This window comes from Erpetoichthys calabaricus, chromosome 14 (genome assembly GCF_900747795.2).
Source record: "Erpetoichthys calabaricus chromosome 14, fErpCal1.3, whole genome shotgun sequence".
NCBI lineage: Eukaryota > Metazoa > Chordata > Cladistia > Polypteriformes > Polypteridae > Erpetoichthys > Erpetoichthys calabaricus.
Window position 1 is genome coordinate 27174479 of NC_041407.2, and position 27120 is coordinate 27201598.

General features: G+C 39.8%; 1 protein-coding gene across 1 annotated transcript in view; it reads right to left on the reverse strand.

Annotated features, from left to right (window-relative positions):
• The window catches only part of LOC114664438 (alpha-1,6-mannosylglycoprotein 6-beta-N-acetylglucosaminyltransferase B), a 61278-nt gene that overhangs the window by 27364 nt on the left and 6794 nt on the right, over nucleotides 1–27120 (reverse strand). Inside the window, 9 exon segments of the mRNA XM_051936239.1 lie at nucleotides 10417–10572; nucleotides 10845–10975; nucleotides 11126–11259; nucleotides 12520–12651; nucleotides 17119–17288; nucleotides 17912–18076; nucleotides 18488–18655; nucleotides 18726–18799; nucleotides 19728–19837. Coding sequence (XP_051792199.1) covers nucleotides 10417–10572; nucleotides 10845–10975; nucleotides 11126–11259; nucleotides 12520–12651; nucleotides 17119–17288; nucleotides 17912–18076; nucleotides 18488–18655; nucleotides 18726–18799; nucleotides 19728–19837 — 1240 coding nt within the window.

Genomic DNA, 27120 nt, shown 5'->3' on the forward strand with positions numbered 1-27120 from the left:
ATGGTCACACAGAATTTCATATTCCCTATGCTAAGCAACATTTGGACAATAAACTTCTTAAAAAACACATTGATATACAAAAATGTCACCTATGACATCACAATTTAATGTTTAGCTGAGCAGCAACACCACACTTGGCATAGCAATTACACATGCTGCTTTCATATGAAGGCATTATGTGATGCTCAGAATGCAAAAATATATTTAAACAGAAACATATTCAACATGTATCATTTGTTTGTTACGTCTGTGCCATTATGACTGTGCACTTGTTTATGTTTATTATTTGAAATGGAAGGTATCACTGAAGAATGGAAATAAATGGATTTTCATTAAGATTATAACAGGAAAGCTTCAAAGAAATAATATTAACGTTAAATAAATACTTTAATGTACATGAACATTAGTGAAAGCAGAAAATAAAAAAATGCTATGCTTTCTTTCCTTTTAACAGAAACCTTTTTCCAAACTGACTCTTACAGAGGTTAATAATTACCCATTTATAAATACTTTGTTGAGGTATTGAGGCATTAAAATTACATTAATTTACAATTCATACTTCAAATTTACCATTTCCATTCAGCTTATTATGTAATGTTGTTATTGATCTCCAGTATCCTGCCTGTATTATTTTGGTCATGTCATTCAGGCATTTGAAAAAAAAAGTCATTCTGTATGTGTAAAAAGCAAGGAGGGCTGTTGAACTTTGGAATCAGCATATATGACTATTTTGATTGAAAAGTAATAAAGATAGGCCAAGATTGTAGCTAAACTCAATATAACATATTTCTGAACAAGAACTTGCTGGCTAATTACAGAAATTCTCGATGAGGAAATCTTGCAGTATCTTTACTGAGAAATAGAAGCCTTGGAACGATAATGAAATGTATTAAATTCTCCAACTAGAAATCATGTGAAATTGTTTTATTTATGTAATTGGTACAAAGATCATTGCTGATCATCTCAACCATTCTGTCAAGTCATTACCTTATGAATGTTTTTTGAAAGAAAAGGCTCTTCCTTTCAAGTTTAGAGAGTTTGAAAATGTAGCAAGGGCTACACCACCAGATGATACATTTAATAAAAAAAGATAGGCACTTCTTTACTATAGAGAAATTTAAACCACAGTTATGTATTAATATTGTTAATATTTTAAGTTATAAATGTACTACCAAATTTATTAGGGATTTTTTCTACAGCAAAACTTTTTCTGGAACTCTTATACAATATATTGGATATTCTCTGGCAAAAGATTTGGATGTTCCCATTCAAATTCTGTATTTCAAATAAAGTTCATGAAGTGCATCTGCACATACCCTTGTAAATTTAGCAGTGTTTCTTGATATAAAAAAATGTTTTTGTGACAGTTAAGAACAGTCAATGTTTTTATTTTACACCTGTTATAATTGTATCAAATTTTACTGTGATCAATATTTTTATGATAGAACATCTCACCATCTTTTCATAGAAAGTAAAAAATGTTTTTTTTTTACTTTAAGTCCAATTTGAAATCTGTAAGGTGCTAAATTTAATGATACTTATAAGAAAATGTCATGTCAAATTTCGACATACCACTCCTTAATTCCTTTTTATCTGAATTTCAAACTTTCATTGAGTTTTCATTCATTAGCCCTATTAAAAAAACAGAAAAGCATTTACATTATTGGCATCTATAATAACCATTTTAATATTTCTTTAATTGTTCATCACAGTTAGTTTTTGTGTTAATATCTTAAGCATTCACTGGATTTTTCGTTATTGCAATTGTATTGTTCCCAATAATTAATTAGTTATCTAGATTGTTTGCAACCACTTTGCTTATAAAAAAAGTGTGGTGCCATATGGTGTTATGCCACCGGCCAAATGTATTACATATTTCATCGCTGAAAACATGCAGCTTCTTATTGTAGTGATCGTCCCAATCTTCAAAAAACAAGCTGTCAGAATATAAGACAGAATATAAACTGCATTGCCGCTCACACATGACTAAGGTTGTCTTGAAAATATACATAAAGAGGTGATGGGTATTGAGTACTCACAGCTTGAAAAGGTAGAAGACATTGTTCTCACTAGAGATGCATGGACTCTAAGTGCTATGGATTAAGATTTTGAGATTAACTGTTTCTTGCTGCATACTGCTACCAGGGATGTACTGACACAGAGCAAACCATGCAATTTTTTCAATATTATTTTGATTTTATTTATTTATAAGCTACTCGACATGTTTTAGAACAGGCTGAAGCCAGTGTGACAGACGTCCGGGGACGTTGCCCCACCGGAACGCCGGAAGAAGCAGAGGACTAGAAATGGGGCAGTACTTTCCCCAGAGCGCAGGAGGGCAGCCTCCCTGGACTGCATGGGGGTCATGGAGCTGGGAGGACGTGGCCCCCGCCAGGGGGCACCCGGAGTTCATTGAACCCTGGATGGCAGCACTTCCGCCACACCAGGAACTGCTGCCGGAAGAAATCCCAGGGGTACCCGGAGTGCTTCCGGGTACTCATCTGACACTTCCACCACACCAGGAAGTGTCGTTGGACAGAGCACCTGGAGCCCTTCGGGGTTATTATAAAAGGGGCCGCCTCCCTCCAGTAGATGAGCCGGAGTTGGGAGGAAGGAGACGGAGCTTGTCAGGAGGGGAGTAGAGGCGAGAAAGAGAGAAGAGAAACGGTGTTGCTGTTTTATACTTTGATGTGAGGAGAATAAACCCGTGTGTGTTTTGGACATTCTGGTGTCTGTCTGTCTGTGTCCGGGGGGCTGACTTTTCACACCAGTCTTTTCATTTGAAAATTACTGATAAAAATCAATAATAATCTAGAAAATGTCCTGATCGTGGATGAATGAAAATGGAATTGATGTCACACCTGCTTAGTCTAATGGATAGACTAAGTAATGGATAGTAAGGGTTAGATGTTATCTGGGAGGGTCTGAATGGGTAATTATTAATAGGATCAACAAAGTCAAGTCTGACAGACATGGTGGGCCAGTCAGATAGTCAAAGACACTGCTGTGGCACAGGCATAACCAGCTGCTTATGGAAGGCACCCGTGCCAGTTAAAACACAAAAGTTTTTTAAATTTGTGTCCGCTGCTGTTAAATAGTTCAAATACATAAACAATAGCAATAGACTCTGATGAAGATTTAGTACAATCTCTAAGTAAATTATGGTCCTTTCACTTACTCAAATTACATTTTATCCTTACATGTATTTGTTTGTGAATTTACCCTAGCTGCAAAACATCCATTTTTCTATCTAATAGTATAAACAGTAATTATGACTGGAAATGATTAGGATGGTTGTAGGTTAATATATGCTGTATTCTGTGAGTGCAGGGATCCTTTTAAAATTGTACTTCGACACATGAAACAAAGACCAGTCTTTATCTCATTCTTCTCTCTACCTAAAGTTCATCATACAGACTGCATTAATCTAACTGCTATATTCTTTATTTTATCCGTACGTTTCCATCATCTTTCCTTCTGGTTGTCAGCTTATCCACATCTTTCTTCTTGGCTAATTTTTCACTCAACCTAAAACCTGTCAATTTGTTAAATTACCTATAGTATATATATATATATATATATATATATATATATATACACAAGCAAAATACCCGCGCTTCGCTGCGGTGAAGTACTGCCTTAAAATTGTTATTAAGAACAAAAGTAAACTGAGGGAAAACATACAAATAATTATTTGTTAAGGATCTCTTTGTATACCACGTTGTCAGTTCGGCCCTCCGGTTGTAATATGACCAAGCTGTGCACTGAGCTTACTCTTGAGCATGCAACGTACAGTTGGCCATGTGAAAAGCAATCTTGCCTCAAATCAATGCCAACCTTTTGTAGGGTTTGTCCCTGAGACTTATTAATTGTCATTGCGAAGCAGAGCCTTACTGGAAATTGGAGGAGTTTGAATTGAAATGGGAGATGAGAGGGTATAACGGGGATGCAAGGAATAAAAACTCTCTCCCCTGAGCCATTGCCAGTAAAAATAGTTGCCTCAGTTAGGTTCTTTTGCAGACACGTGACCTGAAGTATCGTGCCGTTACAAAGTTTTGGTGGCTGTACGCAAATCCACAATCGGCTTTTTTGAGCCAAACCTGTTGTTTTCGTATGAGCCTCTTTTTATTATTGGGATCGTACCTAGAAGCAGAAGCTCTATTAACTTGTGGATTTGCGTGCGAATATTTAGTGGCAGCGTCTCTATTAACTTGTGGATTTGCCTGTGATTATTTAGCGATAGCGTCTCTATGAACTTGTGGATTTGCCTGCGAGTACCTCGTATTTAGCGACAGCGTGTCTATTAACTTGTGGACGTGGCAGCGTCACGAAGTTGTTTCCGTCTAGCTGCATCAGAAAATGTACCACAACATCTGACACGCCTCCTTTTTACTGTTTTCTCACAGCTTGGATTGCTGCTGTCATAATCGGTTTGAGTTTCATGGTTTGTTTCAATTACGTTAGTATTTGCAGGACTTGCTGTGTTGAAGTGACATTCAGCATCTGTCAAGCGTTGTAAGCATACAACCGGTTTCATCGATAATTTCGCATCCAGCTTTTGAGAGTTGAAACATTCATAAACATGAATCTACTACTCAAATCGTCACCTGTGAATCTAAGATGTTTAAGAGGCATTGGCGGTTCTCCAAATGTGTAAAATAGGCCGGCAGCCAACTACGTGGGAGGCGTGGGGATGGGGGACGCAATATAGGCAGGCAGCCAACTACGTGGGAGGCCGGGGGACGCAGGACGCAACCCCACCTCACACGGCGACCGAGCTGCAGACTATGGACGTATATATGTACGTATGTAGGATTCAGTTATGACCGTTATACGTAGAATTTCGAAATGAAACCTGCTTAACTTTTGTAAGTAAGCTGTAAGGAATTAGCCTGCCAAATTTCAGCCTTCCACCTACACGGGAAGTTGGAGAATTAGTGATGAGTGAGGGCTTTGCCTTATATTAGTATATATATATATATATATATATATATATATATATATATATATATATATATATAGTATATATTGTCACAGGTGGCTGGGGGGGCGACCGAGCCGGGACGCCCAGGAGGACCGGAGGAGGGCTTACACCTCCCCCAGACCACATGGGGGCAACCGCCCTGGTGGCTATGGGGACCACGGGTACAGAGCTTTGAAGCTCAACCCTGTAGGGGCCCGTGGTCACTGCCAAGGGGCACCCCAATGCCTACAGAGCCCTGGACCTCAGCACTTCCGCCACACCCAGAAGTGCTGGTGGGAAGAGGATCGGGGACACCCGGAGTGCTTCCGTGTGTGCAGCCGGCACTTCCGCCACACTGGGGAGTGCCGGCGGAAGATTGTCAGGAGGCACCTGGAGCACATCCGGGTGATTATAAAAGGGGCTGCCTCCTTCCGTTCAGGGGTTGGAGTCGGGAGGTCGAGAATACAAGGTCTTGGTGGAGAGGCAAGGAGGCGGCCTGAAAAGAGAGGCATCGTGCTGTTGGCCAGGACTTTGGGGTTGTGCTGCACTATTGTAAATATGAGTATGGAGAATAAACGTGTGTTGGGTGATTTAAACGTGTCCGCCTGTCTGTGTCCGGGTCAAGATCCACAATATATATATGGCGGAAACAATTTATTCACAAAACATACTTCATATGTGCAAGATGATTTACAGGAATATCTCAACCTGTTCGCCAACATGTTCAACACATGTACCATATGTGGCACATAAATTGTCCACAAAAACTGTATATAAGTGTATACATAGCAGTACCATTAGTGTTAACATAATTTTGATTCACCCTGTGTGTGTATATATATATATATATATGTCAGTCACAACATTAAAACCAGCTGCCTAATATGTGGGTCTTCCTTCCATGAAAATAGCTCTGACCTGTCAAGGCATGGGCTCTACAAGACCTCTGAAGGTGTCCTGGGGTATCTGGCACCAAGATTTTAGCAGCAGATCCTTTAAATCCTATAAGCTGTGAGGTGGGGACCCAATAGATCTGATTTGTTATTCAAGAAAATCCCACAGATACTTGATTGGATTGAGATTGGGAGAATTTGGAGGCCAAGTCAACACCTTGAACTCTTTGTCATGTTCCTCAAACCATTCCTGAACAATTTTTACAGTGTGGCAGAGTTCATTATCCTGCTGAAATAGATCACTGCCATCAGAGAATTGTGTTGTCATGAATAGGTATATGTGGTCTGCAACAATCTTTAGGTAGGTGGCACGTGTCAAAGTAACATCCATATGAATGCCATGACCTAAGGTTTCTCAGCTGAACATTGCCCAGAGAATCACACTACCTAAGCCGGCTTGCCTTCTTCCCATAGTGCATCCTGCTGCCATCTCTCTCTAAGATAAATGACACAAATACACCCAGCCATCCACATGATCTAAAACAAAAAACCTTCTACAATTGTTTCATGGTCCAGGGGTCAGCATGGGCACACAAGTCTGTGGCTATGGAGTCCTACATGCAGGAAGTTGTGATGCACCGTGTGTTTTGACACTTTTCCTTCATGGTCAGCATAAGTTTTGCTGCAATTTGTGCTACAGTACCTCATCTGTGAGATAGGACCAGATGGGTCAGCCTTCACTCCCAACGAACATCAATGAGCAACCATGACCATATTGCCGGTGCACTGGGAGTACTACTAGCTTTCACAATTTCACCCTTGTCAAAGTCATTAGCTTCATGAAGTGTCTGTTCACTTGCTACCTAATATATCCCACCCTTAAAAGGTTCTATTGTAATAAAATAATAAATGTTATTCACTTCACCTGTCAGTATATATTTATAGTAAACAAATAAAAAGAAAATTGTAACAACAATTATGTAACAGGTAACATGTTTGTTTAATGAAAAGTATTTGTAAGTATCTCCAGAAATAGAGCAGTCATTTTTGAACAAAACCTTGAGGTTAATCTAATTTACTGTTTCTTTATATAGCAGTCTTGGATTTTACTACAGCTACCCTGTGACTTTAATTATGTCTTTATTTGTAGGCATTTATTACTTATAATTGGTGTTGATAAGGTAAGACTAACATACAAATGTGTGACATACTTACTTTGCTATATGGATATTAAGATCTATTTTCTCCAGTGTTAAAAATTACATTCATTTCTTATATTCCATTGCTTGGATTTAATTCTTAAATGTTGTATTAGAACTACTCTGCTAGGCCCTGAAGAGAGGACAGAGGGTCCTAAAGCCAGTCAGACAGAACTTCTGGATATGCCTTCCTGTTGGTGGTGGACTTCTCCATTATTTCTGATGTTTCTTCAGTTTTTGAAGACAATTATCAATATTTTGGACTTGTGCTAAAGGAGTGTGTTACATGTTATGTAATTTTTGTTATATATTTGTTAAATAGACTATTGTAAATATGCACACAGTTCCAGCATTTTCACATTGTTACTGCAAAATGAATCTACACTCCATTTTAGATTAAAATTTTTCAGTAGGCTCAGTTCTGTCATTATTTGTGAAACTGCAGGCTATTCTATTGGATTCAGAAGCCACAGGGCATGCCTTAAAAATTACCATTTTTTAAATGAGAAGAAAGTGATTGTTTCAGCCTTTCCTAGACAAAAGACTGCAGAGTAGCAAAACGCATAGTGCATGTGCACATCATTTGATCTTTTTCTTAGATGACCTTCTGTTCTATCTTTGTTTAACTATTCAGTCCAAAAGATGGAAAACATAATTGCCTATTTTTTTAAACCTGCATTTTACAGTGCATGTTTACACTCACATTAAGAAAATCACCAAAGCGACATGAGAAAATAAGCTATATAAGGAAAACCCATGTTTCCCTTTTTAAGCACTGTGCTTAGTAGTTCAACTCTATCCTAAAATGGACTTTGCTTTAACCAGATTGCTGTCTAACATAGATCAGTTATGAGAAGATATAAGCCATTGAGGAAACTGCATATATTGAGGAAAGTGCTGTATATATTGCAAGCAAAGTTGAGTTATTTTTCAGTTTTTAAGAATGTTATTCTTTTATGTATTGCTTGCCTCACCTAGCTGTAAAAAATAAGGACTGCCACTGATACTTGTGGGGCAATAAATCATTTACTTTTATTAAATTTGCTTTGGAAGAGTGAGAGCAGCAATCTGACATAAAAGAAAGTCCAAGCAGAAATGTAAGAGGGAGAAAATACAAGCGGAACGGGAGCTGAGTAAGAATGATGAGTAACAGTGATAGCCAGAGTGAGTGAAGGAATGAACAACAGACAAGCTCAAAGGGCTGGGAGCATGATTGGGAAAGACAGAGATGAGAAGGATCAGGAAACATAAATGCAAATAAAGAAGAAGATGTGGAAAGGTCAGGTCAAGTCTGGTTAGGGAGCATGCACTGGTACAGCACGTTGTTGCACCCACCACACGACGAAAGAACTTGGTTGGGATCCTGGTTGGCAACCCCTCAGGCAGAAACGTGGTCCAGTCCCACTCCTGAGAAATGACAATGTATCTGCTGTAGCCAGGTGTTACATGAGCGTCCCCTTGGCCTGGTCCAGCAATTCGGTTCTTCAGCAATGAGGATCCTGTGAGCTGGATCACCGTCAGGGAATTGCACAACATGGCCGTAGTGCCGTAACTGATGCTTCCTCACAATGGAGATAATGTGCCTCATTCGGGACTCCATGAACAACCAGTTGTTCAACATAAAATCAAATCAATGGCACGCAAGGATTTTCCGAAGAGACAGTACCAAAGGAGTCCAGTCTTTGTCTCAGGTCACTGGATAGCATCCATGTCTGTCTTGTGCCATATAGCAAAACATGGAACACCAGGACTCTAAAGACCTGGACTCTTGTCCTATTGCAAAGATATTGGGAGCACCACACACCCCTTTCCAATGATCACATGTCCCCCCATGTCTCCCAATCTGTCTACTGACTTCATAGGAAGAGTCACCAGAGACATGAATGTCACTGCTGGGGTAAGTAAACCTCTCGACGAGGTCAACACTCTCTCAGCAATCAGACACACTGCTGATGGGTGTGCCCAAGAGGTCATTAAAGACCTGGATCTTGGTTTTTATCCAGGACACTCACAAGCCCAGACAATCAGACTCCTTACTCAGTCTCTTGAAAGCCCTGATCAGAGCCTCCATTGACTCCATGAAGATCACAGCATCATCAGCAAAGTCATGATCAGTGAATCTCTCTTCACCAACAGATGCCCCACAGCTGCTGGACCCCACAACCCTGTAAAACACCCTGTCCATGTAAGCATTGAACAGTTGCTGGTGATCCTTGAAGGAGGTGTTTCATCTCGCAGGGTACGCTGAATATCATCGACAGGAGTTGCAGTGCACAGCATGGCAATTCCGGTCTGGAACTGAGAAGGACGGCTACAAGGGCTCCAAGGACAGATAAGGAGGTGTTTGTTAGAGGAATCTATAAGAAAGTGACATGCAATAAAAGCATTATGCAAATCCAAATCTGTTCCTCTGAGAGTCGCAGTCAGAGCGGGTGATGGAACGGTCCTTAAGGATGACACTGCAGTTGAGGCCCACTGGGCTGGCTACTTTGAGCAGCTGTTTAAAGCTGGTCCTCTAGCTAGGACGATGGACATCTCTGGCTCCACGGTTCTTGAGGCTGATCCTGCAATTAGCTTTGAACCAAACAATCTCACTGAGATTACACAGGTGGTGAACCAGCTGAGGAGAGGGAAGGCTGTAGGAATCTGTGGTATCTGGGGTGAATGTCTCCAGGCTGGTGGTAAGGCTGTTCTTCTGGCGTTGCAAGCAATTTTTTCTTCCAGTTTGGAGACAGGCATCATCCCAATTGACTGGAAAACAAGACTTGTCGTCCCTATCTGGAAAGAGAAGGGTGATCACCTGGATTTCGGCAACCACAGTGGGGTAACACTGGTCTCTGTGCTGGATAAAGTCTTTGCTGGGGTCATCCTCAATAGGATCTATGATCACTTGCTCATCTACCTTTTATGGCTAAGAAGTCTACCATCAACCGCATCCTGGCACTGAGGGTTCTCATGAAGCACAAACACGAATATCGGCAGAGTTTCTTTGCAGCCTTTGTCAATTTCTGTAAAGAGTTCGACTTGATTGATTGAGTAGCTCTATGGGAATTCCTGAGACTTTGCGGGATCCCCCAGAAGTTGCTGGATATCATGACCAGCCTGTACACTAGTACTGTGAGTGCTGTGCAGAGTGGAGCAGAACCTCTGAGTTTTTCCCAGTTGATTCTGGGGTTCATCAGGGGTGTGTTCTTGCTCCTACTCTGTTCAATGCTTGCATGTATTAGATGTAGAAAAAATGCTGAGAAATGAAAGAGTGAGAGGAAGGCCTCCTCGAAGGATAGATACTCATACTTCAGAAGAGCAACCACTGAATAGCAACAGTCATAAAGTTCAAGCCCTTCACTCTTATATCACATACCTTAGCTTTACGAAGCAACTGCTGTAGCTGCAGCTGGGGAAGAATGCCATGGTTTTTGATAAAGGCTGGTATCTCTTGGGGGCGCTGTTGTTCATAGTACACTGTGCTGTGGATTTCCATGTGCCGGTGCAGAATTTCAAGGAACTTCTCCTTGCCCTGAAAAGGAACAGAGAACACAAGTATGTGCTTAGATGTGGGGCAACTGCTTTGTAATTGGCTTATAACAGTCACTCAATTTTACCCTCAGGGAGAGTAGCATTATTATGTGTAACTTTACTGTAAATAAATAGGTTATAAGATGTACATGCAAAAAACGGATTCTTACCTGCAGCTGATGGTATACACCAAGAAGCACAAATAGAAAAGCAAGAAAAAAAAATTAGATTGAGCCTGTCCATCCAAAACCTAATTGTCTGATTCATGCTTACCTTCCACATGCTCACTTCCTTTCCATATGCAACAGCCATCCGATGCTGTTTGCCTCTCTCAGTCTCCTCCTTTTCTGTCTCATTAAGCTCCTCAGTCACAAAGCCCATGAAGGAGTTATCAGGTGTGTGAGCTACAATAATAAAAGCCCCACCTTAATTTGGATTAGGGACTCAGGCTACCTACGGTGCAACCATTCAGTGAACTTATGTGTAACCATACATAAAAATGGATGGATACTCAGGGCAGATTAAAAGGTAAAGCAAAACTACTTGGAACTTACGAAACATGGTCATGTACTGTTTAGGGTTCAGGTTCCAGTAGCCCCAATTCGTCCTGAACCCATGAAGTGTAGCATACTCTTCATGGTTGTATGCTGGTTCTGTACCAAAGGTATCAATGACTCGAATCCGGCACCTAAAAAGAAAAATGACCACTTGACTTTTTTCCAGATCTGTTACACATGCATTTGGAGTCTCACATAGATTCACTTGAGATGCCACAGTCCCTGTGTAGTGATAGCCTGCTCATAACTAAACAAGCTCTAATCTTCCCACATTAATAACATTCTCTAATGTCATCAATAAGAACCCATTTATCAGTAATATCACCACTGAACTCTCACATTAATTGCTACTTGATCCTACTCCCACAAAGATGGCTGTCCTGTCAGGTAGCATTAAAGTTAATAATATTGCAGTCACATGATGATCATAAAAGCTCAAACTGTGACTTTTGCCTATGTTACTAGTTTTCGCAGCCCTTCTGTACTATTTATGTATAAAGGGCTCATATTATTGTTTATCTGTCAATATAATGATATTCTGAAAGTACTGTCTAATTAAATATACTCTAGGTTCTTGTTGTGCTTTGAGGACCATAAATGAATCCTATAGGAGTAGGGATATTTAAAAGCAGCAGATGGTATTAAGTAAGAGAAAAGGAGGATGAATCTCTGAATCTTTGTCTTTTCAGTAGTGAGAAGTGAGCATGCAGTTAGGCACTGCATTTTTTCATCAGTTCAATCTAAGCACAGAAACCCTTGCCAGTCTTATTCATCTGGTCAGCTAACTTGTTAATGAACATTTAGCTGGGTGTGAGGCATTCCTTTGATGGCTTCTAAGCATTCTTTTTCTAACTTCAGATTACTGGTAAATCTTAGCTATTCACTACAGAAATTGGCATATTTTGCAAAACAATAACAATGATAATTCACAATGCTGTTTTGTGATTGTATGTACTATATGTTTAATGTTTTTTATACAGAGAGGAGGAATATGTGATCCTGTCCTCTCTAAAATACTGTACACTGGTGAAATCACACTGTAATCAAGTAGTGAAATATACGGTACTCACATTAATTTGAATTTTTTAAATTTAAAAGCCTTTTACAATGACTGAGAATCAGCTTGACCCTTGTTTGCTGTAGGTCAGTGTTATTTACTTCAATTAAAGAAGTGGGATGAAAAGCATAGTATATTTAAATTAAGGGAAATAGGTTACTTGAGGGCAGTGGCCACTTTGGAAAACAATCTGCTGAAATTAGTCTCCTGTCTATCACGTCAAACATCCTCTCTCTACGTGCAGTGAATCAATCTCCAGTTATTTCTCTGAACCTGCCATTATAAATACACTACACGTTTAATATGAGACACTGAAATGAGATTCTCCTCTCACCTGTGTTTCTTCAAGGACAAGCCCATATTTTGTTTCATTTGCTGCAGCCCAAGGTAATCAGTGTAGATAAGGTCAAATGGCAGTGGCCCGGTCAAAGGGCAGCTCCCACGTCCTGGTGGAACTCCCAGAAAGCTGCAGTTAATAAAAATATGTTAAATACAGTGGTGTGAAAAACTATTTGCCCCCTTCCTGATTTCTTATTCTTTTGCATGTTTGTCACACAAAATGTTTCTGATCATCAAACACATTTAACCATTAGTCAAATATAACACAAGTAAACACAAAATGCAGTTTTTAAATGATGGTTTTTATTATTTAGGGAGAAAAAAAATCCAAACCTACATGGCCCTGTGTGAAAAAGTAATTTCCCCCTTGTTAAAAAATAACCTAACTGTGGTGTATCACACCTGAGTTCAATTTCCATAGCCACACCTGTTTCAATCAAGAAATCACTTAAATAGGAGCTGCCTGACACAGAGAAGTAGACCAAAAGCACCTCAAAAGCTAGACATCATGCCAAGATCCAAAGAAATTCAGGAACAAATGAGAACAGAAGTAATTGAGATCTATCAGTCTGGTAAAGGTTATAAAGCCATTTCTAAAGCTTTGGGACTCCAGCGAACCACAGTGAGAGCCATTATCCACAAATGGCAAAAACATGGAACAGTGGTGAACCTTCCCAGGAGTGGCTGGCCGACCAAAATTACCCCAAGAGCGCAGAGACGACTCATCCGAGAGGTCACAAAAGACCCCAGGACAACGTCTAAAGAACTGCAGGCCTCACTTGCCTCAATTAAGGTCAGTGTTCACGACTCCACCATAAGAAAGAGACTGGACAAAAACGGCCTGCATGGCAGATGTCCAAGACGCAAACCACTGTTAAGCAAAAAGAACATTAGGGCTCGTCTCAATTTTGCTAAGAAACATCTCAATGATTGCCAAGACTTTTGGGAAAATACCTTGTGGACTGATGAGACAAAAGTTGAACTTTTTGGAAGGCAAATGTCCCGTTACATCTGGCGTAAAAGGAACACAGCATTTCAGAAAAAGAACATCATACCAACAGTAAAATATGGTGGTGGTAGTGTGATGGTCTGGGGTTGTTTTGCTGCTTCAGGACCTGGAAGGCTTGCTGTGATAGATGGAACCATGAATTCTACTGTCTACCAAAAAATCCTGAAGGAGAATGTCCGGCCATCTGTTCGTCAACTCAAGCTGAAGCGATCTTGGGTGCTGCAACAGGACAATGACCCAAAACACACCAGCAAATCCACCTCTGAATGGCTGAAGAAAAACAAAATGAAGACTTTGGAGTGGCCTAGTCAAAGTCCTGACCTGAATCCAATTGAGATGCTATGGCATGACCTTAAAAAGGCGGTTCATGCTAGAAAACCCTCAAATAAAGCTGAATTACAACAATTTTGCAAAGATGAGTGGGCCAAAATTCCTCCAGAGCGCTGTGAAAGACTCACTGCAAGTTATCACAAACGATTGATTGCAGTTATTGCTGCTATGGGTGGCCCAACCAGTTATTAGGTTCAGGGGGGCAATTACTTTTTCACACAGGGCCATGTAGGTTTGGATTTTTTTTTCTCCCTAAATAATAAAAACCACCATTTACAAACTGCATTTTGTGTTTACTTGTGTTATATTTGACTAATGGTTAAATGTGTTTGATGATCAGAAACATTTTGTGTGACAAACATGCAAAAGAATAAGAAATCAGGAAGGGGGCAAATAGTTTTTCACACCACTGTAACATTAATTGACTAGGCATAAGGACTCATGACCACACAAACAGAAACAAAGGGGAGTGAAGCTGCAGGAAGTCACTCAGAGTGACTTTACTGTGGTCTGCGGAATCTGTATATTTTATACTTGAAAATTCCCAAACTTAGGTTAAAACATTTCTGCAGCTGTCCTTGTTGGATCCAGAAAAGTAGCACAAGATATAACTGATTAGACGAGAAGCCTTAATATAGTACTCTGATTGGGATAGTCGGGCATTTTGTATGACAAATGAGTGACATGTATTACAATACACAAGAAGTGTGATGAATAATACAACTTACTTATCATATATGATTGAGAAGCCATGCAACACTTAGTACAGGAACATTGTAGAAGTCTAAAATAGAAGGCATGTGTTCCCTGATATGTATTTGTGTGACGTTTGATGAAAGGACCAGGCCATGTAGGACTAGGGTAACCAGATTCCCTTGGTGGATTTTGTTAGGTTTGGTTGCTTATAATTCATACCTGTCATTAATTTTTTTTTCAAATATTTTTAATTCTCTGCACAGTTTTGTGTTATACAGAGTGATTTTTTATTTGAAACACATACCAATACCTTTCATCCGCTCTAACACAACTCAAACATACAACACCTCCACAAAAGTAAAAGGGAGCCCTACACAGCCACTCCAAGGTCAGAACAACGTTGACAACAAAAATACTCCTTATTGAATATACACCACTAAATTATAGTACATACCAATGCCATCAGCAATATTACTAATAGTAGTATTACAATTTATAAAGGTCAGAGAATTTAGTTATGTTCTATATTAACTGGAAGTGCTTTGTTTTGATTCTCTGTCTTACAGCTGTATTTTTCACCAGAAGTGATATTTCTTAGGGTGTATAAATGCCTAAAAGAAGCTACTGAGCATGTTAATGTAGGACTAGCACTTTTCCCAGCATCCAAGTTTCATAATTACAGCACATCTAATTTGTCAGATCTTTTCTCTTTGATTAAGCCTTGTTCAACTATCAATGGACAGTGTCTAACAAGGTGGATTGTTAAAATATATAATTAGTGCAATGTTTGAATAATTTATGGGACACTGAAAAGTCAAAAATACAGGATTAATAAAGATTGTTTTAGGATAGCTTGAGATACCAAAACTGTAGCTGATCTATGAGGCTGTCCCTTAAAATAAGAGATGCCTGGTCATCATAACCAAAATGACGGAGTTCTGAAATAGTGAAGCTGCAAAATGGAGGAAATATATCATAAGCAATATACTGTATTTATCATGTTATACAAGTGTTGTGTAACACTTAATAGAGGAGCATTATGATACATGAGTATAAGAGTATATACAGATGCTATTGCACATTATATTAGAGCATACAATTAAAATATTTCCACCTATACATCCATTATCCAACCCGCTATATCCTAACTACAGGGTCACGGGGGTCTGCTGGAGCCAATCCCAGACAACACAGGGTGCAAGGCAGGAAACAAATCCCAGACAGGGCGCCAGCACCACCGCAGGGCACACACACACAGACACCAAGCACACACTAGGGAGAATTTAGGATTGCCAATGCACCTAACCTGCATGTCTTTGCACTGTGGGAGGAAACTGGAGCACCCGGAGAGACACGGGGACACGTGGAGAACATGCAAACTCCACGCAGGGAGGACCCAGGAAGTGAACCCGTGTCTCCTCACTGCGAGGCAGCAGCGCTACACACTGCGCCACCGTGCCGCCCACTAAAATATTTTTAGCTGGATATATCTGAAACTGGGATTTAGTAATATATGACATCATAAATATGTGATATGTGATATACAAATGAAAGAAGTACTGAGAAAAAACAGCACCTTAGAATACGATAGCAAAGCCTTGTGATACATAATTTATTGCGATTTAATGCATTATATTGTCATATTATTTGATACACAATATAGAATCATGGATTATGTAGTAGTAGTTATATCATTAAGCTATATAAGTTAAGATGTAGAAGACAAATTATCAATTACAGTGAAAAATATAATGAATGAATGTAATGTGATGTGATGCATGACACAAGGATCACATGAAAAATAACTGATCTTTGAATATAGGATTTTTAACAGATCACTGGTCTTTGAGTACAGGATTTTTGAGAAAGAAAGAAAGAAAGAAAGAAAGAAGACATGACATATAAATCATGCAATAAGAGCCTTCTAATGCATGTGATTTTCCTGTGATACTGTATTTGAAACAGAGGCAAAGTGATACTTAAAATATTGTGTAAAACAAAAGTTCTAAGAGTCATAATAAAAAGCCATATAATATTTGACTTAAGAACCATGTGATTAGTATTGTGATATATGAGGTAGAAACAATGTGATAAGTAATATAGAAGACATGATATGTAATAAGGAACCCTCAATATAGAATTTTGTAATCTGTTATACAGGAGATATTTGATATATGATGGCTGTTACTAGGTTATGAGAAACATGGTCTAACAACTGTGTAATACTTGTTATATGAACCATGTGATCTAGAAGCTGAATGATTTATAACAAAACCTCTCACAACGGACTAGTCTGCAATCAAACTGCCAGAGTGCTTTGTATGTCACCCCATGTTGCCATACTTGTGCTTTTCAAGGAAAAGATTGATCAGGTTTGCTAATAAAGTCTGCCTTACTAGAGCTGAAGGGGATGAAAGCCTTGATTCCAAATGAGTAATTGTACAAAGACGTGAGGCAGTGAAGCGTGGCTGAGAGAAAGAGAGATGCCAGCTGGTCAGGTGACAGAGGATTTAACAGTGAGTTTATTTCTTGTTGATCTTTCGAATCAGGCACACTCACCCCTGCAGCTCCTTGACTGAAAATGACACCTTTAGACTGTGTCCCAAGACATAGAGAGATGTTAGAATGTCTGCCCACTGCACCATTTCTCCCAGGGGACCTCCTTTTAGCACCCTAGGGCTAAATTCATCTCCTGACTCCTCAGTTAGGAAGCCCACATGTACTAGGACCTATATGACATAAATAAGAATAATTAAAATACAATGTTAGGCAAAATGATGCTGGGCTGCTGTGGATGTGCCATAGTCTAGTTAAATATTGTCACCATACCTCAAGCTATTACATCATGCATGCAACAACCTCCTCTTATGTGAAGATTAACATTGTCAATCCGACTTAATCCATTTCAGGGCTATTGGGAGCAACAGCCTAGCTCAGTAGCCTTGGACACAAGGAAGAAAACAACTCTAGACTGGATGACTGCCCGTCACAAGGTCTTATCTGCACACCCACACTAAAGACAGACATCTACATGGCATGGAATTTGTACTGGAAATGCTGCATTAATGTGAAGATGACAAATTTAAATTCAGGGCTCTACACTAATTATTCCTGCCTCCATACCCCTTGCAACTGCCAACTTACTTCACCAGCTGTCAAAATTTCTGTCTTTGACAGTAACATAAAAACATCCAAGTGCTCTGTTTGTTTTTGTGTGATTGCGATGTCAGTAAACAATGGAGAACTAATAATCAACATGTCCTTGGCTGTATGACACACCCCCACCACCCTTGATATACAGTTACATTCAGTACAATTTTGCTCATTAAATGACAATGTGCTGCTCTCATACCAGCTTCTGCTCCCTCCATTTGTCCTTCAGCCTCTGTGCCAATCTGTTAGCTGCCTGTGCCCACTGTCTGGCCAGGTGATGTATTCTCCTCTTCATAAACTTTAAAGACTCCTTCCCTGTGCTCATCTGTTCCAAAAGTGCAGTTAAATCTGTGCGGAAAGCTGCCTTTGTGGAAAAAAAAAGATTGGCAGTGGAATAGAAGACCACTTCATAGGGAGAACTGACTATCTGTAAGCGATCACTTAAGGTAGAGGGAAGTTTGAAAAGTCAAAATCAAATATGAAAAGAGAACTACCAAATAGTGTATAGTAGAGAAAGTGGAAGGATAGGCTGAGATGCATACAGAAAGGGGAGGGGTGTCTCTGGGTCAGCCGCCCTTTATATAGTGGCAGGAAAAAGCATTTCATAATTAAGAAGCAGTCAAGACTGGATGGAGTTTATACAGCCCTAAGATTCTTGATAGTCATATGTTCACTCTATGACAGGAGCTTATGAAGATTCAAATGGGAAGCTGACTGGTACACATGACATGATAGCAGAACAGGTTATGGGAAGAGAAGGATGCTTGGATTGTACCTGTCGCTTTTCCTTAGGCTTATGAGTGGACGAGATTGTGTGATTTCTCCAGGGCAAAGGAGGGCAGAACCATTCAACCTCGCTCAGATAAGTTACAAAGGAGCAGTCTGTTCCGTCTACCCCATAGAAGGCATAACAGGGGTCAGATGTCCACCGTGCTCTCATCCACTGAAAATGAGAAGGTTTGAGGGTAAGCATCATGGGTAAGAATTGTAAGATCCATTGGTCAGTTACTTACATCCACTTTGTTGGGGCATTCCGGGTATCGGGGATCTTTTGGGACTTCACATTGGTTGACAGTCCCATATTTGGCTGGAAGATAAACACAGTATCATATCAACAAGTCACATAAGAAATATGGAACATGCTTGTGGAAAAGCCACAAGATAGGCTAGGATCAATATGATCACCATGACTGAGTCCTAGTGATCAATTAGCAACCTTAACAAAGATAACATCAACATAAGCAACAGATGTCTGGCATCTTACAGAAGGAAAAAAACAACATAAAAACTCACATAATTCTGTTAAGGTTTACAGGGCTCTGCAGTGTAGCCTAGCAACATCATACACAAATCAGGAAGCAGTCCTGGACAGGGTGCTAGCCCATTGCAGGAATCATTCATATACACAACAACACTAACACAGGGACACAAGGACAATTTAGAATCAACTAATCAACCTAACCTGAGCATCTTTGGGTCATAGTAGGGAAACTCATGCAGGCATATGGAGAATGTGCATACTCCACACAGACAGGACACAGGATTTAAACACAGGGTGAGGCAGAGGCTTTAACCACTGTACTACCCTGTTGCACCAAAGGAAATAATTTATATAAAATTGTGATCCAAAGCACAGGGAAAGTCATCTTAGTCTGAAAGGCTGGAACAGCTACAGGGGATAAAAATTAAACTAAAATAATCAGCAAAACTTAAAAAAAACATCTTGAACACTCTGTGCAGCTAGAGAATGAAATATACAACCAATCTGCCACCCAAGCAGCAAGGGATATCTTGACTGACAAGACCAGCAATGGAGAGAGCAAAAGAAGAAGGAATCCCTGCCAGCCACAAATTGTTAATCATGTTCTAAGATCCCAGTGATTTGGACTCTGACAGAACAGGCCATACTGTAAACTTTTAATGGATTTGAAGATGTCTATGATTTTTTTTCAGTTCAGGAGTTCAGAGAACTATCCAGAAAACAAATTTCTATTTATTTGGTTACAAAGCGATACCTCTACTAATGGCCTCCCTGTTTTGTAAGATCTGATCCACCTTGGCAGCCATGCTTGACATGTTCTGTGCAATTGCTTGGATCTTCTCCATTAGACTGGCTGGCTGGAACCTAGATACATATGAGAAGGATAAGAAGACAAAGAGCAGCAGTGAGAGAGATAAGAGTCATAGCCAAAACTGGGTATCTACAGGGCTGAATGAAAAGGTAAAGAAGCAGAAATAGAAGGGATTGGAGAGTCCACAGCAAGAGCTGGACATAGTCCACTGCTCGTGCCCCTCAGTGCATTCCCTGCCAAAAACTTCTTGATTCCCATGGAGCCATATGTGTAGTGCTGTGTCACTCTCCCAAATGAACTCATTATCAACAAGGTAAAATGGGGTCAAATATGTTAGGATTAGCAGCACTAATACAACCTACAAGACAACAAGAACCTAGCTTCATTGATGTGTGGAAACCTCAAGTAGCTAAGAATATTGACATAACACTTCAGCTCCTTTCTGCAAGCTATTCCACAGTATAGAAGATTTCTTTGCAAATTGATGTATCTTAGCATTCTGACTGCCACAACTCTGCTCTGATTGCTAGCTGACTAAATTGCAGTTTTGGCCCTTCATTCAGAAAAAACATTAAAAACAGAGTAGAAGCCCATCATAAATTAATAAATATTTAATGTTCTATTGCCTCATCTGACAAAGAGGTAAAGCATGAGCATAGGTCATATTGAACAGCCAGCCCAGCAAATCCAGCTCTACTACTAAGTCACATTGGCCACCTGAAATAGACAAACACTTGCAGCTGATCTGGTTGCGTCACATGGCTTCTTTGCAAGTTCTGGAGAGTCCTTTTTCCAGAAACTGAAGTTCAATGCATAGGGCTTCCTCTCTGAACAAAGGACTCGGCTCCACAGGCCATTTCCACCACAGTGGCAGAAAGCCGAAGAGATAGGAAAGTAGCATGACTTCCTGCCATTCACATTCAAAATAATTATGGTAAAATTGTGAATATGAGTGAATAGTTCTAAATAACAAGGCTTTGTGGCCTCCCTGCTGGTCTGTCCTCCATGACTTCACTTGCAGTTTTATCTTTCAGCACCTATTTTTTACCCATTTTCAATGCAGATGTTTTTGCTGCTTTGGTGGATTCATCATTATTGGTTAATTTTCTTTCTTTCTTTCATTAGCAAGTTAACTCTGAAACCTTTAAAGAACAGGCCTCTACATGTGCTCAGATCTCTTTTGTTACAAGAGCAATACTTTAAAGCGAGTCTGATTCAGTGTCTTTCAAGTGATATTTTGGTAGTTGAACCTTGCACTTTACCATGCCTTTTTAATCTTCTTCTTCTTTCGGCTGCTTCCGTTAGGGGTTGCTACAGCGGATCATCTTCTTCCGTATCTTTCTGTCCTCTGCATCTTGCTCTGTTACACCCATCACCTGCATGTCCTCTCTCACCACATCCATAAACCTTCGCTTAGGCCTTCCTCTTTTCCTCTTCCCTGGCAGCTCTGTCCTTAGCATCCTTCTCCCAATATACCCAGCATCTCTCCTCTGCACATGTCCAAACCAACGCAATCTCGCCTCTCTGATTTTGTCTCCCAACCGTCCAACTTGAGCTGACCATCAAATGTACTCATTTCTAATCCTGTCCATCCTCGTCACACCCAGTGCAAATCTTAGCATCTTTAACTCTGCTACCTCTAGCTCTGTCTCCTGCTTTCTGGTCAGTGCCACCGTCTCCAACCCATATGACATAGCTGGTCTCACTACCATCCTGTAGGCCTTCCCTTTCACTCTTGCTGATACCCATCTGTCACAAATTACTCCTGACACTCTTCTCCACCCACTCCATCTTGCCTACACTCTCTTTTTCAGTAACTCCCATTACTCAGTACTGTTGATCCCAAATATTTAAACTCATCCACCTTTGCCAACTCTACTCCCTGCATCCTCACCATTCCATTGACCTCCCTCTCATTTACACACATGTATTCTGCCTTGTTCCTACTGACCTTCATTCCTCTCCTCTCTAGAGCATATCTCCACCTCTCCAGGGTCTTCTTAACCTGCTCCCTACTATCGCTACAGATCACAATGTCATCAGCAAACATCATAGTCCACGGGGACTCCTGTCTAATCTTGTCTGTCAACCTGTCCATCGCCATTGCAAATAAGAAAGGGCTCAGAGCCGATCCCTGATGTAATCCCACCTCCAACTTGAATGCATCCGTCAATCCTACCGCAAACCTCACCACTGTCACACTTCCCTCGTACATATCCTGTACAACTCTTACGTACTTCTCTGCCACTCCCAACTTCCTCATACAATACCACAGCTCATCTCAAGGCACCCTGTCATATGCTTTCTCCAGGTCCACAAAGACGCAATGCAACTCCTTCTGGCCTTCTCTAAACTTCTCCATCAACATCCTCAGAGCAAACATTGCATCTGTGGTGCTCTTTCTTGGCATGAAACCATATGTGAATTTCCCATCGGGATTAATAAAGTATCTATCTATCTATCTATCTATCTACTGCTGCTCACTAATCATCACCTCACTTCTTAACCTAGCTTCCACTACTCTTTCCCATAACTTCATGCTGTGGCTCATCAATTTTATTCCCCTGTAGTTACTGCAGTCCTGCACATTCCCCTTAATCTTAAATATCGGCACTAGTACATTTCTGTTCCACCTCTCAGGCATCCTCTCACTTTCCAAGATTCCATTAAACAATCTGGTTAAAAACTCCACTGTCATCTCTCCTAAACACCTCCATGCTTCCATAGGTATGTCATCTGGACCAACGGTCTTTCCATTTTTCATCCTCTTCATAGCTGTCCTTACTTCCTCCTTGCTAATCCGTTGCACTTCCTGATTCACTATCTCCACATCATCCAACCTCTTCTTTCTCTCGTTCTCTTCATTCATAAGCCTCTCAAAGTACTCTTTCCATCTGCTCAACACACTCTCCTTGCTTGTGAGTACGTTTCCATCTTTATCCTTTATCACCCTAACCTGCTGCACATCTTTCCCAGCTCGGTCCCTCTGTCTAGCCAATCGGTACAGGTCCTTTTCTTCCTCCTTAGTGTCCAACCTCTCATACAACTCATTATACACCTTTTCTTTAGCCTTCGCCACCTCTCTCTTCACCTCCTGTATTTCCTCATTCCACCACCAGGTTTTCTTTTCCTCCTTCCTCTTTCTAGATGTCACGCCAAGCACCCTTCTTGCTGTCACCCTTACTACATCTGCTGTAGTTTCCCAGCTGTCTGGTAACTCTTCACTGCAACCCAGTGCATGTCTCACCTCCTCCCTAAACTCAACCTTGCAGTCTTCCTTTTTCAACTTCCACCATTTGATCCTTGGCTCTGCCTTCACTCTCTTCCTCTTCTTGATCTTCAACGTCATAACAGCACATTAAACAGATAATTAACACTCCCAGTAAGACGTATCATGCAGTGTTACTTTTTTCTTCCTCATAGGGCCCTACACAAAAGTGGTAATATTAAATACAGGACTTGTAACAGATCTCTGTAAGGGTTTCTGCTCGTAATTGTTTTTTATATTATTCAGCAAGCTCATTCCTCAGAATATGACACAACATTTTCAATCCCACATAATCAAGCTCAGGGGCATGATAAACCAGAGCCTACTCTCATTCACAAGATAAAGGAATGACTTCCAAGATAGCAAGACACAATAATCAATGCACATTGTTTATCTGTTCCAGGTCTACCCTCTTGCATCTATCCATTTTCCAAACTCATTGTCCTTTACAGGATTACCGGGAGGCTAACTATGGAGCACAGGGGACAAGGCAGAAACAAACACTCAATGTGATATCAATCTGAAACAACACACTCTTGCACATACCCATCTCAACTCATAAAAGGCCAGAATTGACTATGATCTTTCAAGTATGTGTGGAGATTGAAAAAAAATAAAATAAAAATACCATTTCACAGACCATGGAAGCCATTCCTTCCTCATTTTTTTTATTACATTATATTTGGTCCAGTCCAGGACTGGTTCCCTTTTTGTTTTGAGTGGTGTTTGGATATGCAACAGCTTGTCACAACCCAGAACTGTATAAATGGGTTGCAAAGTGGATGGATGACTAGATATTGTCCTTATTATCAAACAGTGAGCTCCATCCAAAGTTGCTTTCTGTCTTGAAACTGATCCTGACAGAATAGGCTCTGCCCTGGATTGAACACATATTTATGATGTATCAGTTGAATAGTAGCTATAACAATGAGTCAATCTCTTGGACATTTTATTGTAAATCATAATGCGTGCAAGTTAGATTTTTTGCTGTTGGTCAGCATAAATGCTTTGAAACATCAAAATTAAAAAAAATTCAGATTTCATCTATTTTTAATATATATAGGTTGCAGCTTCACAGACCCTAAACAGTAATGTAGAGGCTTGATAATTAATGATTAGGTTGATCCATAATTTTGCAATATATATTTTCATGTATTTCAGCTCCTCATAGACAACAGCTGAGCATGGGATTCAAACCAAGAGTGTTGCGTCTATAAGGCAGCACAACTAGCTCCTAAGAAACCATGCCATCCTATGACCTGAATAAGTTCCTGTAAATCTTACAATGAAAGAGTTGTCAGTATGTCATTTATTGATTTTTTCCTTGGTGCTGACATTTTTGTAAGGAATACAAACAAAATATACAACGAAATATCAGGCAAGAAAATGCTAAAAACATCTAGTAATTGGATCTGTGCAGGTCAATTTTTTCACTTACCCTGTATATATTAAACTTCACAAGAAAACCTTGAAGTATTGTATTTATAAATTTATAAGAGAGCATACACCGTCTTTTTGTTGTATATGTGCTATTTTGCATATAGCAGAGATACACTGAATTTTCAACCACTGAAACATTTACCAATTTGCCAAAAGAGTAAAACTGCTACATTTTTAGGTTGATTGTGTGACAGTGTTTCCATTACTCTCCTGTTTGACACTTTCAAAATATGTCTTCCTGTTCAATTGGGAATATGTGACATGTTGTACTGCGCTTACTATTGGGCATGGATGCCATCTTTAGAAGACTGTACACTTTTTACAACAAGAAACAGGTACTACTGTAAGAAACCACGCTTTTATGAAAGCAAACACAAATGGACAAAAGAAGGGAGAAGTAATCATAAAGAGACAAATGCTATTTAAACAATTTGATCTTAAACAATATTAATCCATACGAGTTACCACCAAAGGAATGGACCCCAACACCACAACAAACAATTTCTACTCACTTTTTGCTACTGTTTTACTTATGTATTCATAAATCCATTTTCAGTTCAGTTTTTAAAATGTGTGCTCTTTTTGAAAATACAGACATCCACAACAAAGTCAACTTATAATTTTCACTGAAAATCATACATAAAAATTGAAACTGATTTAGTTTAGGTCATAGGCAATTTCAAAAAACAAATATGCAAAAAAAAATTAAGAAAAGGTATTTGGCACAGTGTTTTCTGAAATCGGCTTCAGCCAAGAATTTTCATTTTGTTGCATCACTACCATGTATTACTCTTTACCTCAGCACAATCTGTGTAACTGGCATGTATGAAAACTGTACGATGATGCACAGCACCCAGCCACACAATCAACAAAAATAAATACAATTCATGGCAAGCGTGCACACATAGACAGCACATATACTGGTACATAGGACAAAGCACTAAGGTCAATATGCATAAATGCTGCCAGATTCGCATGACACAATATTCAACATAGTTTAGGAGTTACTAAGTTAAAATCATGAGATAGTCATATTTGATTTTTTAGGCCATTTTTTGATTTGTTTTCTTTTTCAGGAGAAGTAAGCTACCATATACAGGAGACCTACAGCATGAAGAAGAGGAACATGATAAAAGAACATCAAGAACTTGTCAAAGTAAACTGCCGGAGAAAAGTCTAAACAGAACATTATGACTGATAAGAACAGGAAAGAGGACACCCGCAATAACTTGTTAAATGAGAAAAATTACTGGAGTAACAACATTGGTTTTGAGAAAACCCAAAGAACAAGGCTACGAGTTTTAAAATAGCACTTTAGGAAAATATTAGGTACAGTGAAGAGAAGCAAATGTAGAAAAGAAAAAATTGCTGCATTGGAAAGGTGTGGGAAATATTAATAGCAGTTGATGCCGAATGACAACATCATTGTACAGGAAGTGAAGACATTTTAAGATACAACTGAGAAGGGATCACAGGGATTAATCAAGCTTTTAGACAAGGCAATGAAGATAGCTGGGAGGATCCTAAGGAAAACAGAACAACACAAGCAATCTTTGTTGTGAGACAAATATGAACAATCCATCAGCATACAGTGGTGTGAAAAACTATTTGCCCCCTTCCTGATTTCTTATTCTTTTGCATGTTTGTCACACAAAATGTTTCTGATCATCAAACACATTTAACCATTAGTCAAATATAACACAAGTAAACACAAAATGCAGTTTGTAAATGGTGGTTTTTATTATTTAGGGAGAAAAAAAAATCCAAACCTACATGGCACTGTGTGAAAAAAGTAATTGCCCCCTGAACCTAATAACTGGTTGGGCCACCCTTAGCAGCAATAACTGCAATCAAGCGTTTGCGATAACTTGCAATGAGTCTTTTACAGTGCTCTGGAGGAATTTTAGCCCACTCATCTTTGCAAAATTGTTGTAATTCAGCTTTATTTGAGGGTTTTCTAGCATGAACCGCCTTTTTAAGGTCATGCCATAGCATCTCAATTGATTCAGGTCAGGACTTTGACTAGGCCACTCCAAAGTCTTCATTTTGTTTTTCTTCAGCCATTCAGAGGTGGATTTGCTGGTGTGTTTTGGGTCATTGTCCTGTTGCAGCACCCAAGATCGCTTCAGCTTGAGTTGACGAACAGATGGCCGGACATTCTCCTTCAGGATTTTTTGGTAGACAGTAGAATTCATGGTTCCATCTATCACAGCAAGCCTTCCAGGTCCTGAAGCAGCAAAACAACCCCAGACCATCACACTACCACCACCATATTTTACTGTTGGTATGATGTTCTTTTTCTGAAATGCTGTGTTCCTTTTACGCCAGATGTAACGGGACATTTGCCTTCCAAAAAGTTCAACTTTTGTCTCATCAGTCCACAAGGTATTTTCCCAAAAGTCTTGGCAATCATTGAGATGTTTCTTAGCAAAATTGAGACAAGCCCTAATGTTCTTTTTGCTTAACAGTGGTTTGCGTCTTGGACATCTGCCATGCAGGCCGTTTTTGTCCAGTCTCTTTCTTATGGTGGAGTCGTGAACACTGACCTTAATTGAGGCAAGTGAGGCCTGCAGTTCTTTAGACGTTGTCCTGGGGTCTTTTGTGACCTCTCGGATGAGTCGTCTCTGC